At 34.4% G+C, this 20175-nt stretch overlaps 1 protein-coding gene across 1 annotated transcript in view; it reads right to left on the bottom strand.

Moving 5' to 3' along the window:
• The window catches only part of LOC129219645 (protein sprint-like), a 52109-nt gene that overhangs the window by 19534 nt on the left and 12400 nt on the right, over positions 1 to 20175 (bottom strand). Inside the window, exons 3-8 of the mRNA XM_054853915.1 lie at positions 19524 to 19718; positions 19068 to 19255; positions 15590 to 15681; positions 13054 to 14837; positions 8860 to 9037; positions 5351 to 5426 (exon numbers count right to left, since the gene is read on the bottom strand). Coding sequence (XP_054709890.1) covers positions 5351 to 5426; positions 8860 to 9037; positions 13054 to 14837; positions 15590 to 15681; positions 19068 to 19255; positions 19524 to 19718 — 2513 coding nt within the window. The remainder of the gene's footprint in view (positions 1 to 5350; positions 5427 to 8859; positions 9038 to 13053; positions 14838 to 15589; positions 15682 to 19067; positions 19256 to 19523; positions 19719 to 20175) is intronic.

Genomic DNA, 20175 nt, shown 5'->3' with positions numbered 1-20175 from the left:
CGGTAAAATGTGATATTCGATGCATCTCCAATTTTAATATATAAAAATCTTCTGTGCGGACGTTTGTCACCATAAGGCTTTTAAGCGGCTGGACCAAATTTTTTGTGTGTAATTAAGTTGTGGCAAGGCATGGTTTCGAAGCGCAATGGATCGAATCGGAAACGTTTTTGTTAATTAATCTAAACATTGGATGGCTATATCTCAAAAATGATTAATGTTTATTTTAACCTATTGTTGAACGAGAACTGAAATAAATATTTAACCCGTTGCCAAAGGATAATAAGAAAACCAGCTCTGCGTTTAGTAATGAAATTTCCTACTGTTATATGCAGGGTTGGCAAGGTTTTGGACACTACGGTAAAAACCACAGTAAAAACCCTGGTTTTTACCATCCTGTCCAAAACCCTTGTGTCCAAAACTGTCCGAAAGTGTCCAAAACTGTCCGAAAGTGTCCAAAACTCTATTTTTAGAAAAAACGTATTCTCTGAAAAAACATCAAAAATAAATAATAAAATGATATATATTGACATTTGATATAAATATTTGATATGATAATATTGATAATGATATATATTGACATTTGATATAAAATGTCATTATATATATTGACATGATATATAATGACATTTTATATTGAACATTAATTCAATGAGAACATTCAACTTATTTATGCAGATGATTTTAATCTAGTTACATAGAAGTTGAATTATTTATTAAAATTTCAATTTGCATGCATGAGTTTATTTATTTTGATAATAGTAACCGAATTTCCCTATGTTTACGCATGTGTGCAAATGAAAGCAGGTTTGGCAAGGTTTTTACCATCCTGTTCAAACCCCTTGAGCCCAAAAGTGTCCAAAACTATTTTTGAGAAACTATATTTTGTGTGAAAATATCAAAAACAGAACAAAATGTGTCGAAATTATTTTTTTGACTGTAAAATATATTCATTTAATGTGAACATTCAAGTATAAATATACTATATGTAACTTATTCATGCAGCTGATTTTAGTATAGTTAAGTAAAAATTAAATTTTTCATTGAAAATTTCAATTTGTATGCAGGAGTTTTTTTGCCTCCGTAACCAAATTTTTCAACATTTATGCAAGTGTGCAAAGGAAAGATTTCAAAATGTAGTGCAATAATTGAATTAAATGCAATAAATTACAATTTTTTGTAGTTACAGAATGTATTATATTAAAAATATGAACTAAAAAAGGACCAGCACAGGTTCTATAACATATGTGTAGTCATCAATTTATTGTTCTTTAATCTATAATTTAAAAAATAAATTGTTAAAACATCAAGTAAAACTTATTTGAAAAAACCATTAAAAAAAAGCTTTTTTTTTCTTTTTCCTAAATATTGCACATTTAATAACATTCCTTTGTGTTCTAAATGGAACTGACATTAGCAGAGCCCAATCGTCCTGATATTGGATATGAGGCACATTTCTATTTCAGGGCCCCCCTAAGGTCTGACTAAGATTTTTGAAGACACCAGGCACGAAATTCATTTTGTGCCCCCCCCCCCCCATTCCCAATTTTTTGATATGTTGAAGCAATAAAATATTTCAATACTTGCATTTTACACAACCATACTAAATTTGGTGGTACCTCATATCACAATATAATATATACATTTAAAAAGTAGAAGAGATGTAGTAGTATACGATAAATATATAAAATGTGGTTAAACGTTGAAGTAAACCAAAATTATCTATGATATAATTTTTAATAGTAAAGACAGAGTGAACTTGGAGTAGTTTTCTGATTTGCAAAAAGATCACATTTTTAAGGGGAATTTTATCAACAAATAGATTTTTTCCTTGTCTTGGCATTTGCAAAACTATCAACGATATCATTGTACTCTAGATTCTGAGTGAAATCATTATTTATTTTTAATTAGCAGGATAAATTGAGGGAATTTTGGCCCCCCTGAAATCTAAGAGGAGGGGCCTGTGCCCCACATGCCCCTGCGGTAATCAGGCTCTGGACATTAGTTGTCTTGGTAGTGTTGTGAATTTCCTTTGACAACTCTGCCAACTGTTACATAAGGATGTTTTTACGCAATAGCTATTAGCAATTTTTTTAAGTAAAATATTTTTTAAATGAACATTTTTGAGAAAATTTTTTATTAAATACCATTAATTAAACCTGATTAATATCTATATTTATACATTGCGAATATTGCAGTAAATACGAGTTGATTAGATTACACCCCTTAAGCTTTAGCATAGTTTTGGACAGTTTCAGACACTTTTGGACAGTTTTTGACGGTAAAAACCACCTGTCCTGTCCTAAACCGGCTTTGGACAGTCTAAAACCCAACCCTGGTTATATGTCAATTGAGAATAGATAAAACGTAGAGAGAGAGTGCAGCCTTCCTTTCTTGAAAGCAACTATTTTAGGTCCAGTGATATATTTAAGTAAAGTACTGGAAGAAATCGGGTTTCTTTCACTAGGTTCACGTTAAACGCGTATTTTTCGTTGTAGTTAAACCATGTGACCGGATCGGTGCTTTAGGTTTTCCTAACCAAATGATCGGATAGTACCGTACATAATTATTGGGGGGGGGGGGGGGGCTGGGGGTGTAGGGGGTTTTGTAAAAAAAAAAATCTACTGACTAGTTTTCAGTACGGTTTCAGGAAAGGTAAATCTTGTGCAACTAATTTATTACATTTCTATGACAAAGTTACCATGGCTTTGGACAATAAGAAGCCTGTAGATGTTGTTTACATTGATTTTCAAAAAGCTTTCGATAAGGTACCGCATGTTGCTCTACTTAGCAATTTAGCTGATATAGGAATAGGAGGGAAAACTCATTTGGATAAAAAATTGGCTGACCGGAAGGAAACAAAGAGTAGTTGTAAGGGGAAATTATTCTAATTGGAGTGAGGTCTTAAGCGGGGTTCCTCAAGGATCAGTGTTAGGGCCTGTTTTGTTCATTGTCTTTATGAACGATATTCACAAAAATATTTCTGGGAACATGAATTGTTTTGCTGATGATGTCAAAGTTATGGGGACTGTAGAAAATGAAGAACAAGCAAATCAGCTGCAAGAGGATCTAGATCATATTACGGAGTGGGCTGATAAATGGGGTATGGCTGTTAATGTTGGGAAATGTCAAGTACTACATTTAGGGCATGGAAATAAGTGTACAAGTTATTATTTGCAAGGTTCAGTCATTAGTCAGGCAGACAAAGTTACTGATCTGGGGGTCCTAACAAGTCAGGATTTAAAGTTTAGCCAACAGTGCAGCATTGCTAGCAACAAAGCCAATAAGATGCTTGGCTTTATCAATAGATCTATTTCAAATAAATCTAAAGAAGTTCTTCTGCCCTTATATAGAAGTTTGGTAAGACCCCATTTGGAGTATGCTGTTCAGTTTTGGTCTCCTTATCTTAAGAAAGACATTAATGTATTGGAAAGGGTTCAAAGGCGGGCTACAAGGCTAATAAGTGGACTTTCCCACTTAGATTATGATTCCAGGCTTAGAAGGCTAAAAATGTACAGTCTTGAGCAAAGAAGAGACCGAGGGGACATGATTCAGCTGTTTAAATTTATTAAAACGAAAGATGTTACGGGGCTAAAGTTTAGCACTGAAAACAGGACAAGGGGTCATTGTTTTAAGCTATTTAAATCTCAGGCTAACATGGATGTTAGGAAAAATTATTATTTTAGCAGGGTAGTGGAACCTTGGAACAGTTTACCGGAAGAGGTGGTAATGAGCAAAGGAGTAGACAGTTTTAAGAGGGCCATTGATCTTCACTGGGGATTGTAAATTGACTAGGACCAGTCTAGCTGGGCCCAGAGCCTGTTGCTGGTCGTCACTTTTGTATTTGTATAACAACATTTGTTTCTCGGTTCAAATCCATCGGATCCTCGGTTCAAATACATTTGGCCCAATGGCAAGGATACTTTAAGGATAATCAAAACTAATCAGTACATTATTAAAGGAAAAGATGGTGGAATTTGACGAAACATTTTATTTTCGTCCAGATAAATTACAACAGGGTAGTTGTGTACACACAAGATCAGTGCAGTGGAAGATTTTTATCTTTGGTGGAAAGCTCAAATTAGGCAAATATATGAAGTTTTCGCTCAAAAAATGGGATCGCTAATCGGTCGGAGTTTGCTGCGTTCACTGATCGGCTAGATTACAGGAACGTGGTGGCTTGCCGACATTGGCCATAACAATTCAGTCGCGTGATTATTTGTTTACTACTGTTGATGTAATTTATTGTATTTTTTTTGTTCATTTAGTGAAATATTTTAAATGGCAAAGAATTGGTTTTTGTTTTTAAAGAGTGTTTAGGCATTTTAGTTGACGAACGTTTTTATTTTATACCGGGAGGGGGTGATTTTTGCTTATTCAGGGAACTGTTTTTACCTTTATCATTTTTTGAAACGATATCCATTCGATTGTTTTATTCTTTTTCATATGGGGACTTGCAGCGGGATTTCCCGCTTTTTCGACATGGGTAGTTAGTTGTTTTGTACTTAATATCTAAGGATGATTTTTATCTTTTGAGTATGGCTGATGGAACAAACCATAGAATCTATGAAGATCTTTCAAGTACGAGAGGAAAAATAGTTGATGAAACAACTGCTCAGTGGGCACTAGATAAATCAAGTTGTAATAAATATACGCATTCTGACACCAAGCAGCTTAAAACATTTTCTATTTACTCATTTTTTTCAACAGAACGGTTCAAACACTTGATAGTTATTGAAATTTTTCAACTTTTCAACTTACGAAGTTTGAACAGAACAACGTCTGTTGGGTCCTCTAGTAAAAGTATATATAGTAAAATTGGAAAACTGACATTTCTAACCGTAACATACAGTAAATATTCAAATCATATTTAAAATTTAGTTACTTAAAATTCCAATTAGTGGTTGGGAGAGGGGGGGGGGGGGGGGGAGGCGACCGTAAGGTCACCCCCGCAACACATACAAATCATTGTTTTGCTCAAGTACAAACGTTTTCTTTTTAGAAAGTTGATACTTCATATTGAGCTACTTACTGGTTCCTTATGTTTGAATACATCACAATTAAGAGCCAAAATTTAAAATTCCAGGAATTAAGTGCAAATTTAACCATAAAAATTTCGGATCCATGCAAATGGATTGAGCAAGCAGTAAAATGATTTTTTTTAAACTGCTTTAACTATTTACTGTACAGGTCTTGTTGTTTTTGTCAGATGTCTTTTCACTCAGATTTCTTTTCGCATTGAAAAAAGGGATCTTCAATTTTTATTGTTATGAAAACAATTTTAATCGTGCTATTGACAGTTAAGTTTTCAGTTTTTAATCTGAACAAAGTTTCAATTAAAAAATAAACTTACCGAAATATATAATGCCTAATATTTTCTCCAATCCTTGATATACTACGATTCCTCAGTGCAGTAACTCTTTGAGCAGCTATTAAAAGATTGTAATTAAATGGCAAAGAATGAACTTATAAGCATGTAGAACTGGACATATATATAATTACTCCACAGAACAAACTAAGAGGTAAAAAATGAAAAAGAAAGAAATACTGAAAACTTGAATTAAATTTACAGAAAGGTAATTTTAGAGTGCTCTGAAAACAAGGATGGATCCAGAAAATGTTCAAGGAAGGGGCGATTGTTTTTTATTCTTTACAACTTCAATTTCTAAAAACTTTCAAAGGAGTGTAGTGAATCTCATAGCTTAAATTATGTAATCAAAGGCGTCCTATAGCTGTGCTTCTTTCTAAAAATATCCAAAGTCAGCCTTTGAACCTAGCCTTAATATGATCTAAGAACATCTAAAGTTGAGATTTTGGAACTTCAATTTCGAAAAAAATCCCGTAGAAAGTTCTGGTCCCCATCTCCAGAGTAATAAGTGATAGGCTACGATTGCGTTTTCAAGGCTTCAATTCTGGAAGAAATCCCTTTCTTTTAATACCATTGACTATTATGTGAAATTGCGTTTTTGAAACCTTAATAACAAAAATATATGCAAAGAAAGTTCCTGTCTCTTGGCTCAAGGAGTGGCCAATCACCCCACTGCCCCTCCTTTGTATCCCTCCTTGTCTGAAAATACCTTCTTAAAGTATAAGGATGGCAGGGAAAACCAAAGGAATTATAAATCTGGGCAGCCCCCAAAAGTCCCGTCTCTTAGCTTAACGTCAAAAAATATCGCCCATAATTGCGTTTTAAAACTTCAATTTCTAAAAACTTCTGCAGAAAGCCCCTCGAACCTTTCTTCCCCGTAACATCATCAGAGACCGTCTAAAACTGCGTTCTTAGGGCTATAATTTCAAATTTTTTCCAGGAACCCCCTTTATCAGTTATCAAAAATTTTAGGATTAAAATATAAATACAACAATAAAAAAACAATGAAGAAAAACAGGTTTTTTTAAATTGTTTCCAGAGAATTATACTTGCAAAATTTATAAAGCAAATTTTTTTTTATATAAGTAGCATTAAGATGCAGAGGATAAGTTGCAAAACTCAATTTTTATGGTTATATTTTAATGAGTAAATTCATATACCCCCCTCCCCCCACAAAACATAACTGCTAAAAATGTTCCCCTCCCTAATCCATAGTCTGGATCCGCCCCTGCTTTACTGTCAGACAATTTTTTTTTTAAAGGAAGTTACAACGGTAAATATTGTACTGTTAATTCAAACAGTAAACTGCAATTACTCATTGTATACATACAACATAATAACCAAGCAAAGTAAATAAAAATGGATGAGTAGCTCAAAAGTTGTCCAACAAGTAAGGTCCAAACAAGCAATTGCCAATCATAAAGAGCTTGTGCATTGGCAGCTTTCAAAAAGTTTATATTCAAGAGACATCTTGTAGTATAATCCAGAAAAAAAGGTGTGGAGAGGTTTTGAGACCAAAACAATAAAATAAAAATGCAGTGGGGCATTGGTATTTATACAGAAAAAAAAGGGGTATTGGAGGATGCTTAAGTTGGAATAAACGCAGTGAGAAAACATCAACACCACTTTCTAATTGCTAGTTTTGTTCTTCATATTGAACAGGTTGAATCAAAGGGGCACATCTATAATGATAGTCTATTTAGAGATGTGCCCCTTTCATTCTACCGGTGCAATATGAACAAACACAAAAAGAAATGTGTAAATTCCCATCCTTCCTTTTTACTCTAAGAATGATCTCACTGCCAAACTATCTGCTGCTTGAGAAAATTTTAAATGCAAGCTTGCTGATTTTTGAAAATTGTGTATTTTCACATTTTTAAAATACGAAAACCATTGCAGAATGCAGACACTATAAAACTAGTTTTCACATTGACAGTCAACATTTTGAATATATACTTTTAAAAAAAACTGAATAAAAGGCTTATTATATTTCCTTTGGATGTCTTTAATTTCCGTTTTTAGCCTACTTTCCCAGTAAAAGTCAGAAAAAGAGCATGAAAGAAGGCTTAATGCATTTTAAAAATGTCGCGAAGAACAAAAAAAAAATCAAAAATAAATAAAATAATTAAATAAATATCGAAAAATTAAAAATAGGAAAGTAGGGTATTGAGATGGGAGAAAATGTCTGTCGGTCTGTCAGTCCATCGGTCTGTCTGTCTGTCCCCCCTAATAACTTTTGAATGAATAGTCCGATTCGAACAAAATCTTTTTTGTTCAAAAGATCTCGGCGAGGACACCTCATTCCCATACTTCACTTTTTGATTTGAACTATTTTTTGTTTAATTTTGAACAGTTCAAAAAAACTTAACATTAGCGCCTACGGGGAAACTGAAAGTCAATGTAGATTCCGTATTTGAAGGCGGATTTATTTCAAACAAATTTTGTTGGAAGTGATGAGGAAATGCAAGGAGTTTGAAGTCTATTGACGTCAAACTCCAGACTCCGACAATTTAGAGGCACCTGACTCCGACTCCGGTGCTCGACAATTAATCGGACTCTGACTCCCCGACTTCGACTCTGACGTCGTAGCTTTGGCAAAAATTTATACACGGAGGACAAATGACTGACTCCGATTCTTGGATATTCGTCTCCGACTCCTTTATCCCAAAATGAGATTGGCTCCGACTCCGCAGCTATGGTTTTCACTGTGAAATAATTATTGTTGATATGATTTGTTTTTATTTTCACGCTAAAGTTTTAATTTAGGTATTCCGCTTTCGGCGAATAAACTCGAAGTCATTTATGTTTCTACATAACGATATGCGCAGACGATTTTTTTTTTTTTTTTTTTTTTGACAATGAAATGTATTTCTTTAAGTTGACATTTTATTGTTTTTATTTATTTTGGTAAGTGCATTAATTCATTAAAAAAATTATTTTTGGCAACAGGGGAAAAAGAAACGATTTTTTTTTTGATATGATGTATTTATTTTAATAAGATTATTAATTTTAATTATTATTTTTTCCTTTTGAAAGCTGTTAAAGAATTTTTTTTTTAAAGGGAAAAAAGTGTATTAGCTGCTTTGTTTAAAAGGTGCTGCTTTTTTTTTACGCATCTAATTTTTTTAGATGTAAAAGGAATACTTTATTCCTAGAAATTAGCAAAAATATATTTCAAACAATTTGCGATTTTAGCTATTTTTGAGAATATTGATCAGGTACTAGAAAGTAGTATGGGTATACGGGAAAGTAGGCTCGTATAGTTCTAGACGGAACTTCTTGTTTTTTCTTGGGCTCTTAACTCGCTAAAGCAGCCACCAGAGGTTGATTTGAATGATAGTTGATTTAAAAAAGAAAAACAGGATTTTGGTATTTTCTATTATTACTATTTGGGAAGGTAGGTGTTTTCTAAGTGTATTTTCGAAGAATAGTAGGTATTTTGTTTGTATCCAAAAGAGAGACAATTAACTGGTACTAAAGAAATTAAGCATTACCAAGCAAAGGTTCGAGACGTTCTTCGAAGCTTTTATTTCTGTATCGATCTAGATCTGCAGGTGGATAATCAGATGCAGAAGTATCATCTACACCATCACTGGTAACATCACTATATGCACTGACGGTCGAATTACTCTCGTTATCTTCAAAGCCTACTGTATGAGGAGTTTCTTCACACTTCTGTATCAAATAAATAAATAAATAAAAATAAATAAATAAAAAATAAATAAATAAAAAAAGATTTATAAATATACTTGAGAAAACAATTTTTTTTTCTTTCTTTAATGTGGTAGTTAAATCTTTACTAATAATAAAGCTGAAAGTCTCTCTGTTCGGAGGATGTCTGTAGGATGTCTGTGACGCGCATAGCGCCTAAACCTTCGGCCGATTTTCATGAAATCTTCTTTACTAATAATAAAGCTGGATGTCTGTAGGATATCTGTAGGATGTCTGTAGGATGTCTGTGACGCGCATAGCGCCTAGACCATTCGGCCGATTTTCATGAAATTTGGCGCAAAGTTAGTATGTAGCATGGGGGTGTGCACCTCGAAGCGATTTTTCGAAAATTCGATGTGGTTCTTTTTCTATTCCAGTTTTAAGAAAAAAAATATCATAAGATGGACGAGTAAATTACGAAATTATCATAACGTGGAACCGTAACATGGGCACAAGCCAATTGGCGAGATACGAAATTATCATAACGTGGAACTGTAACATGGGCACAAGCCAATTGGCGAGAAAATTCACCATGCATTATTTGTAAATATACAGGCGAACCAAAAGACCTTTTGATTTTTCTATTACGGGCAAAGCTGTGCGGGTACCACTAGTAAATAAATAAATAAAAAATAAATAAGTGTAAAAAGATTTATAAATATATTTGAGAAAACAAAATTTTTTTTCTTTCTTTAATGTGATAGTTAAATAGTTACATGTAGCAATTAATTACTTAATTACCACCTGCAGTATACCATATACAGTGAAACCTGTGTATAACCATACTGTCTATAACAATAAACCTGTCTATAGCGATATTTTCCTTGGTCCCAAAGCAAAATGTCAGCATAAATAATCAGACTGTCTATAACGATAAACTCTCTATAACAATATTTTTTTAGGTCCCAACAGTATCGTTGTAGACAGGTTTTACTGTATCCACTTTTTGCTACATTTCACTCGATTGGCTCATTCATACACAATTAGTTTTTGTGGAAACTAAATCTATCAACCTTTAATTGTTTTTTTCTTCTCAATATTAACATAAATTAAGAAAGTGGCTGCAAAAAAGTTGCAAAAATTATTGTAATGAATGTCAATTCTGTGAGTAACTAAGTCCAACAAAAGATCATAAAAAAGTAACCAATATCACATTCGATTTCATTGGTATTTGAAAAGAACAAAAATACTATTTAAAATGAGCACAAAAAATATAAGGGTCATTCTCTTGCAATGTGGAATTTTGCAACCCTGAATTTTTAATTTTTGAACTTTTCAGGAAGGATGCAATTTGGCATTTTTTAGAAGACAAAATATGTATCTTGGTAAAACTACAATAGTTCATGAAATATGTACATTTATTTTGCAGATAATGATGCTTCAGAGTGTAAAAAGGACAAAAGTGTCATTACCATCCAATGTTTTCTTTAAAAAAAAATACTGAAATAATTACATCATTCATTTTTTTACTCGTTCAAATTAAGTCTTATAACCTAAAGTAACTATGCTTTCTAAAATACCAATAGAACTAAATATTTAAAATACATTTATTTAAAAAATTGAACATAAATAATTTGTGGACAAGCAATTCTGTAGAAAGGATGGTAATGACTCTGGACGGCTGGATGGAAATGACATATACATGTTTAAAATAACTTTAAGCAAACATACAGTAAAATTAATGTCAAAATGCTATGTTTTTTCAAAACAGAACATTATGACATCAATATTTGTTTTGCATTAAATACAGATGCTGTGAGTTTCTCTACCGAATTATGTTCCCCTTTTGTCTAAACAAAAATGTCTACAAGAAATGAGTACAGGAGGACCTTTAATAACGCATAAAATCTCTTCTGTGGCTATCTGGTGCTTGTCCGCTTCTGTGGAACAACAAAATTAGTTTTTGTCTCAGACTATTACTTTGGTTTGAATTAACAACACCTGCACATTAGGGTCTGAATTAGTTATCATCCTATAACACATTACATTTAAAACCAATCAATTTAAAATATAATGCACTTTACAAAATGATAATTAACTGGGAACCATTGACCGTTAAAAATAACAGCAACCCACTGCCCAACAGGTACTTATTATATAAGATAATTTTAAAAAAGTAAGTTTAAGAAAATTGTGTATCTAAAATATTAAAAACAATTCAATGTACTGAATTTGAAAATAAAAATGTATATAATTTACAAAACAAAGCAAATAATTTTATTCTATCCTCAGTCTGTCATTACCATCCAAATCTTTATACTTTGTGCTGGATGGTAATGATATTTCACTTTATTTTACCTCTCATGAACTAAACTGTAGCTACCTTTAAAAATTTTGCACATTTCGATCAAAGGTTCATCTAATGTAAGCAAATAAAAAACAAAAATACATAATAATGTTTAAAATAACTATCAATGGGTATGGATGGTAATGACAGCAATAAAAATTTTTTCGACTTCATTTGATACATCATAGCAACACATCTAAGCAAGACGCAAGAAGATTTCCACACAGTATATTTTTGCTTTTCAAACAAACTTAAAGCGGCTGCTACTAAAACTGAACACTGTTTGGGGTAATAGGGCCACCAAGTGATCATAAAAGAGTAAAAACTGTTGGATGGTAATGATGCAAAATACCAGGGACAGATTAAAACTGTTTCACACAAATTTCAAAATTGCAATCAAACAAAAAAGAAACTTTGTTTTAAATTTGATTATGTAAGGCAATTATGAAAATTTTTTTTAAAGACATTTTTTAGTTTTATTTGCAGTATAGTTAGATCACTAAGGACAAACATTGAGTCGTGGGACAGTGGATGGTAATGACATTTTAGTATATTTTTTTAGTCTTAACAAATATAGGTATTGTCTATCACTCTTAAATCCACGCTGTTTTATTTGGTAGAAGGTGACAAATAAATAGTATTAAAAAAATAATTTAAAAAGATTTATGAGGTTGCAGCAAACATGGGATGGAAAATTCTAAATTTCTAGGAAATGACCCATAACTGGAGAATTAAAATAGCTAAAAAAAACTTTTCGGTGTTACTATTTTCTTTCTTTTAAGGATAGTATGTTAGTTTAAACTAGTTTTCAGATTTTAAACATTATAACAATGTCGAAAACTCAAATAGGGATAACAACTACATATACCTAAGCTTGCCAGACGTCCCGGTTTCGAGACGAAATCCCGGTGTCCCGGCCAGATTACTTCATGTCCCGGAAAAAGATAAATTTGATTACAAATGACCAAAAAGTTTAAAAATAATTAACTGTGAAGGATTATTAAGGATAATTACTATATCGTTTGTATCCTTGTAAATATCATATCAGATTAGTTTGTGATGATTTTTACAACAAGGTTAAAACCAAAAAGACAGTCTAAAACAGTTCGATAAAATGAAAAGTATATCTAAGTATTGTACATTTTTTAATTCCTAATTCAAAGTGTTTTTTCTAACTAAAATAAATTGTAAATATTTACACCTAAGATGTGGAATGTCCAAATTTTATCTACTTCTGTCATTTTTTACTACCCATATTTTAGGTTCATGATTAGTAATCACTTAGCAGTTATTGTATATTGCACGTAGTAACCATTTATTCATAGCATTATGAAATAACTACCATATAAAACACTCCAAAAGTCAATCACAACTGTGTAACTTTTTGAATACTAGCGACGCGGGAGGGGGGCATTCAGGTGTCCCAGTTAAACATTTCATAAATCTGGTAAGCCTATGTATACCTGTTACAAGATACCTCAAACAAAAGCAATACATTTTAAATATTGTTCTCATGTTTTAAAGTTTTCAGATGTAGGTTAACATTTTAATTGCAATTTTGAGATTGTTAACACTAAACACTAGTTTGCAGGTTTCTCTTAGAAGTGCATCAATACTCATTGAATAGGACACAAGTCAATGCATTGACTCCATGTTTAGATTCAAAAGAGAATAAAGATAAGTACATTACCCCTATTTCGTTCCTTTTGTTGAATTCTAAAATGTAATTCTTTTGATTTTCTATCTTCTCTCTTTGCAAAGTGTCATCATCTCCCAAAATATCCGTCTCAGGAATCATCAACCTCAATAACCTTTCCCATCTAAGGCTATCCCAAGGTTCGGAAAATTCAGTGGCGGCATCATCTGTGAGTTCGCTGACACGTTGCCTATCCGCTACATCTTGTTCTACATCGGGTGGTGGACGGTCAAGATTATCGTATTCCGACGCACGCATCACGTTGCTCTGAGTCAAAGGCCTAATGTTTGGAAGCGCTAGTTCCGGAGAACGCAATGCGATGAGGTCTTCGACTGTCGTTGTATCACCGAGCTGGCTATCTGCATCCTTATAGCTCAAATGCAGAGGGAATTTAGATTCAGGAGTTCCCGATATCACATCGTTTTCATCACTGCTGCTATCGTCATGTGCCATCCACTCCCAAGAAGAATCTAGGGGCCAAGCATTGTTGCTTTGAGAGCGGCTCTTGGACTTCTTTGGAGAGGAAGATTTTTTGTCACTTTTTAAGTCATGTATTGACACCTGCGTCTGACTGTCCTTCTTCGGGCAATGAGATGAAATACGTTGATTAAGTTCTTGGACCCACTGTGTTGAAAGAGCAATGTTTTGCTGCTTTCTGTGCTGTGGTGAAGGTCCTAAACCTTTAATATTGTCCACACTTGAAGACAGACTAGCCATTCGTTCTTCATCGAGTGTAGCCTCTATCTTTCGACAGGACGCATTCTGTGGCCAATGTAAATTGGGATCTGAAAATCTGTGATTAAAAAGTCTATGTTGCAAAGAATCTACATCTGGAAAAGCAGCAGTCCTTGTTAAATCTAACTCAAGAGGTAAAGAGTCGACGGGCTCAGAGTAAAATGGACTAGAAAAATGTTCACCTTCTTCTTGTGAAGATTCATTCTGAATTAAAATGGAACCTTCAGTTTCTGTTTGATTCTGCATGTTTTCAGAACCAAACAGCATCACTGGAGCAATTTCAGTTTGTGTGCCTTGCGAAGACATGTAACGGAGATTTGTAGCGAGAATACTATCACTTTGCTGCCTTTGGAAAAGATCATAATTTTTAGATTTTAGGTTTTCAAGGTAATCTGACTGCCTATTTTCAGCTGACTGGAAAGACTTTAGCTTTGCCTTTTTCTCACCTTCTTTCAAACCAGTGTTCCCCCAAATATCTTCATAATCACTGATTTTATCAGATAAGCTGCTTTTATAATAAGTAGTGGATAAATCGGCAATATTAGATTGTTTGTAATGAGCAACACGAGGAATTTTCTTCTCGTTCTTTTTGCTTTCATGATCTTCTGGTTTTACACCGGTTACTTCCCCTTCACCATTTATTGAATTACACTGGTCCTGACACTCGTTGTTGCTGCTCGGAGATGAGACATCGGGAGATGTTTCTGAGCTCATGCAAGGTGGTGGTGGTGCTGGTAAGTTGGCACAGGAAGATGTCCTAGAGGTCAAGAATGAGCGTGGTGGTGGAGGTGGTGGGGCTGTGTGACTCTGATGCTTTGGTGCTACTGGTGGTGGCGGGGAGCTGCTGCTTGGAGAACTGATATCTGCAGGGTTCTCACAATTAGGAAGAGTTAAGGTCGTAGGTGGAGAAGCTCCATTTCGCGTGCTGAGTCCTGGCTTAAATGTGGAATGTGAAGGTACATTTTCAGAAGGTCCTGAGCCAAGGAATGGACCCACTGGAGGAGCCGTTGAAGGGCTGTGGACTAGACTGGAAAGCCAGAAATCTACAATTTTAAAAAAACATTGAGATTAGAATATTTTTTTCATCCCCAATCAAAAACAGAGTACTGTATATCAAGTCAACACCCCTCAGTTAATAGGTGAAATCAGAAAAAAATCCAAAACCCATGTATAAATCAAGCCCCAACTAATGTGGAAAAAACTAGGGAGGTTTTGGCTGCCATTTTTTAAAATAAACGCTTCAAAAAGAAGGAAAATAAAACGTAATTGAATACGTTTTTAACGAGAAACGTACGATTTTTATAATTTTGTACAAAAAGGTTTCATTTCTGCAATTGCGATTTTTTAAAGGGTTCAAAATGATTCAGTTTTGTTTATTTCAAGGGAAATAATTTTTATATAGAAAGAAACATATCTGCATGTTGAGGAAAACGAAGCATAACCATAAAATTATAAGTGGTTCTTAATCAAGGGTCTAATATTATGTTATCAGGTTGTGGTCTCAAATATACATTGATTTGGGAGCATGGGTGAAAATAAATTTGATACATGGTCGACTGGATTGCCCTAAAATTAGCTGTCTAGAAACATGCTTGAATTTCTTTAATTATAAACCACAGAAGTTTAATAAAAGTTTTTCGAAACACTAATAGTCCTCCTCCCCCGCAAACTGCAGGGTGAAAATCATTAAAACAAAGTGAGACTCCTACTCAGGAGAATATCATATTTGAGATTAAATTTTAACTAAACAAGTAGGAATAATTTTAAAATTCTAGGGAAAAAAACCTATACATACCTTGACCCAGGAGAGCTAGAGAAGAAAGTTCTTGCCTAGAGCCAGCTTGAGCAAGAGGTGCTGACAATGTTAGTTGCACTGGTAATTCATCACTAAGAAAAAGGGATTAAAATTAATACAATTGATCAAAGGCAATATATATGCCACAAAATGCGTTGTACACAGTACATTTAAAACAAAATCATTTCAGACCATAACACTCAACTGCTATAGATTAATGACAAATTCATTGGACAAATTTCAACTAAAATCTGCATTCTAACAATATCTGAATTAAGTATATTTGAGTTAAGATAGCTATTAGAGATGAGTTCGGGCTCATTTTTGAGAGCCCGGGCCCGCCCAAGCCCGAAGGAAACTTTCTTGTATCAAAAACTGAGCCTTCTACAGTTTGACATGATCTCTCTGTTAATGAAAAATGTTACGTCAAATGTTCTTCATTAACAGAAGTTTCTAAATTTTTTAAAATGCTCCACAACAATTGCTTTACTGTATGACATATTGCAATATTAATTGCAAAAAAAGAAAATAATTAATTTGAATTCTTAAATTTTGAATTCAAATTATGTTTTTCGCAATCACGAGTTGGGAAAGGACCCTACTCATTGGTTACTACTCTGCTCACTTGTTTCTAGACATGGCTCTTGTCCCTCCTAGTCTACCCTCCTGTTGAACGGAGACGTGTGTATTAGTTGTGTATGTGTAGGCTTGTGTGTGTGCGTAGACCTGTGTGTATGCACGTTGGCGTGTGTGTATGTGTGTGAGTGCGTATGTGTATGAGCGTGCGTGTGTCTAGGACATGGACGCCACCTAACAGGATCGGCTACCGGAGCACGGAGCCGGGCCTGCAGGTGGCGGTGGTGGTTGAAAAAGGCACGGAACATCAAAGACGGTCAAATGAGAACAATAAGCAATCATGATTGCTCAAAAAACCACTATAAATAAGGGTTAATTTATTTATTTATTTTTTTAGGAAAAGGGGGGGGGGGGGGGTAAATCTGACATTGATTGAACTGATTTAAAAGTTCCTTTCATTTTCTCACAGTAGGAAAATGTTTATTTGCTTTGAATTTGTATGGAGATTGAATATCTGTGCTTGAGCCTGAGCCCGAAACCTATTTTCGGTTCTAGAGCCCGAGCCTGCTTCAGGCCCGGGCTGAGCCCGTCTCATCTATAATAGCTATACATTTTTTCATTAAATGAAGATAAATGACTTTTTCTCTAAAACCCAATTTTATTTCTTTTTTCATTAGTTGAATATTTACAGTGGTAATGTTTTTTAAACTTAAAAAAATCTGATTATTCAAAACATGTTTTCAATATTAGTATTTTAATTGAGAAAGATTTATGTATCTTCTTTTTGCACATTAAAAAAAATAATAAATAAACATTGAAATTGGCTCGATGCCACAAAGATTTTCGGCAGTCACAAAGGCCTAAGGTGGCCATACTAACTAAGTACAAACATTGCTAAATGCATGAAAAAAAAAGAGAAAAAGTAATATTTTTATCCTTAAAATTAAATTTCTTTTAGAAATAACTCTTGCATTTCATTTTCTTGTACAATGAGTACAACAATTTAGACAACACTGAAAATGCATAAAAATAACAAAGTTAAAAAAGTTTTTTATATACATAAGCAGATATAATCATCAAATATACAGCCCATACTGGCAAATAAGTCAAACAATGAAAGTCATGCTACAAGTACAGGTCTATTCATTTCATACACAGGGAAAAAATTATGCACCACTCTAAAATTAATATGATTGTATGTTTGTATGTATCTATTACATCGCTACCTCTGGCAATCGACAGATAACTGAGCATCGAACCAGATATCGATAGATTCGTAATTTCTCTGGCTACATGTTTAGCTAGGTGTTATAATTGTGAGATTTTAAATATTGGAGATATTAGTTTAAAACGATTAAAAACGAATTTTCTCTCCTCTCGGTTCTTTTTTTGGAATTACTCTTCCCTATAATTTTCCCCATCATTCTGGCAAGTGGCCAAGACGCTCAAGGCTACGTTGATTTTGATTTCATAATTTCTCTCCTTTTCCTGCTTAAAGTAGAAGTTATTGGAATCGAATGATTTTAGAGCTGCACCGCGCAAAAAATTAATACACTGCTTATTAATTCATGTATTGAGGCAGGCGACGTGTTTTTTGTTGCAATTATTTTTTCGTCTTTTCCTTTGAAAGAATGTAATTTACATACTAAAAACTTCAATTAAATTTCTTTTGCTATGCAAAGTCTAAGGAAGTACAGCGCCAAAGGCACTGTATGTTAGTGCTTCAGAAGAACAGAGTTGTACACCAACCCACCAGAGGCGGTTTGTGCAAGTCGCTATAATTAAACTAGCCGCCTTGGCGGCTAGTTAAAAATTTTCTGGTTATTTATAATACAGTACTCAAAAACAGAGGCGACGAGTGAGGGCTTATAAGTGCAGCGGCAAAATTTTTTAAGGAAATTGAAGACTATATTCAGTAAATTACCCCCCATTAGCCAGGGCTAAAGCAGAAATATGTGAAACACACCGCTGGTGGTGTATTTCACGTAAATTGAAGACTATTTTAGGCTATTTTAAGTGACTCGGGGGGGGGGGGGGGGGCGGCTTCTGATGTTCTCTTGCATAAATGTTTTGGAATTGTAGTTTTAGAAACGCCATTTTAGTAGTATTTTTTCAATGCATGAGGAATGGAAAGAAATTTCCAGGAATGTCCTCACAATGTTTTTTTAAATAAAGTCGAATTACTAATAATAATAATAAAATCGAAGATGTTTGGATTGTCTTTGGTAATGTAAGGGTAAGGAAGGCTCTTCCTGGGGAGAAAAAAATCTTAAAATGATGTGTTAAAGACATAAATTAAAACCATCTTTAGCAAACTTAGAGCAAGGGGTTTAGGGTTCGCTCCCAGAAATTTTGTAACGTTTAAAACGTCTTCTAAACGTTCTTTCAGACTTCTCTTTTATTGACTGAATGAGGAACGAAAGAGCTCGGAGGTTCTCCTAGTTTTCTTTTTTTTTTTTTTTTGAATTAATGAAATCCTAAGAACTCAGTTTTGTACTTCCTTCGGGGACTTCAGAAAAAGATCTCTGGACTCTTTTTTTCTAAATTGGAGTCTTAAAAATACAGTTTTATGCTAGCTAGGCGGATTCTTTTCCTGATTTCCCCCTCAAATTGGAGTCTTTATAATGCAAATTTAGGTCATCCTTGAATTTAAAGGAAGCAGGGAGTGCGCTCCGAGATTTTCTCCTAGAAAATTTTCAAAATTGAAGCTTTAAAACTGAAATTTTAAACTACAGTTGGTGACGTTCGAGTAATCTCGCCCAGAATGTTTTGAAGTTAAAATCTTAAAGTTGGGGCAATCGTTGACGACGAAAAAAATGCGGGGGTGGTCGCCAACTCTTGCCCTCCCCCAAATCGCCACCACTGCTCAAAAAGGAAAAGAGAGACAACATACAGAACATACCAGCACTGACAATAATGAGCTACCAACATAGGGATGGCGTGAAAATTGTTGTCGGAGCCTTCCAGACGCAACTGAGCATCACCAACAGTCTCAATTAAGTAGTGCTCCACATAGGGACCTTTATTTTCTGGCAGTCGAACAGACAGGGCCATTGTATTGGGCTTGCTTGATTGACGCACTATAAAGTTCTAGAAGTAAAGCAATAAAAACATTGAATGGTTGAAATCTTAAGCTTTTATAAGATTGGGGCAAATCGAACTTGGCAGCATCGCAATGCTGAAATTAGGATTTGAGTAGCTTTCACAATGCTGCCAGGTTTGGTTTGCCTCAACTATAGGAAATTTTGAGAGAAAACTAATGCAATAAACACAAAATTCAGCAAGATTACAACAAATTAAGCACAATAATTTCATTCAAAATTCATGAAAATGTGTTCAGTGGGTGATTATTCCTTACCCCTACATCTTTGCCTTGTAACAAATGAACAGCACCAGCTCTTCCAATTCCGGGGAGGAACCAGATAGGGTGAGTACGGATCAGCCTCTCGAGCAAACCGATGTCACATGGGGCAAAGCTGCCACTCGTGTGACTACTGTCTCCATCCGATGTTTCCTGGACAGAGCTCACAGAGGAGCTGCTAACCATAGAAGACTGAAACGATAAAAAAACAAAGAGTATAATGTAAGGCCTGTTAAACACGGGGCCCCAGGTCTGGTAGAATTTTGGCCCCCTCAGTACGTTTCTACCACCATAACAGCAAATACCATTGTGGGACAAGGCTAACCTGGCAGCATGACAATGATGTTTTGTAGCTTGCACAGTGCTGTCAAGTTAGCTCTGCCCCCAACTATAAACAATATTGAAAGAACAAAAAAAGTTTCAAATTAAGATTTAAAAAAAAAAATTCTAGAGTTTACCTGTGGCATAGTAAGAAATTTTTTAGGGGGGGGGGGGAGTCCATCTGAAAATTTTCAAAATTAAAAGTTGAAAAGCGCAGTTTTAGGCCATGTTTTGTTCTTCATGGAGGGGCTTATGAGCCCCTATCCCCCTGCTTGGCTAAGCCACTGTATCTTATGGAGGAACTGCTAATGAGCAGGGCCCGATTAAC

The sequence above is a fragment of the Uloborus diversus genome, chromosome 4, assembly GCF_026930045.1.
Source record: "Uloborus diversus isolate 005 chromosome 4, Udiv.v.3.1, whole genome shotgun sequence".
In the NCBI taxonomy this organism is placed as follows: Eukaryota; Metazoa; Arthropoda; class Arachnida; order Araneae; family Uloboridae; genus Uloborus; species Uloborus diversus.
Note: the sequence above shows the minus strand (reverse complement) of the source record. Positions and strands in the feature narration are given on the sequence as shown.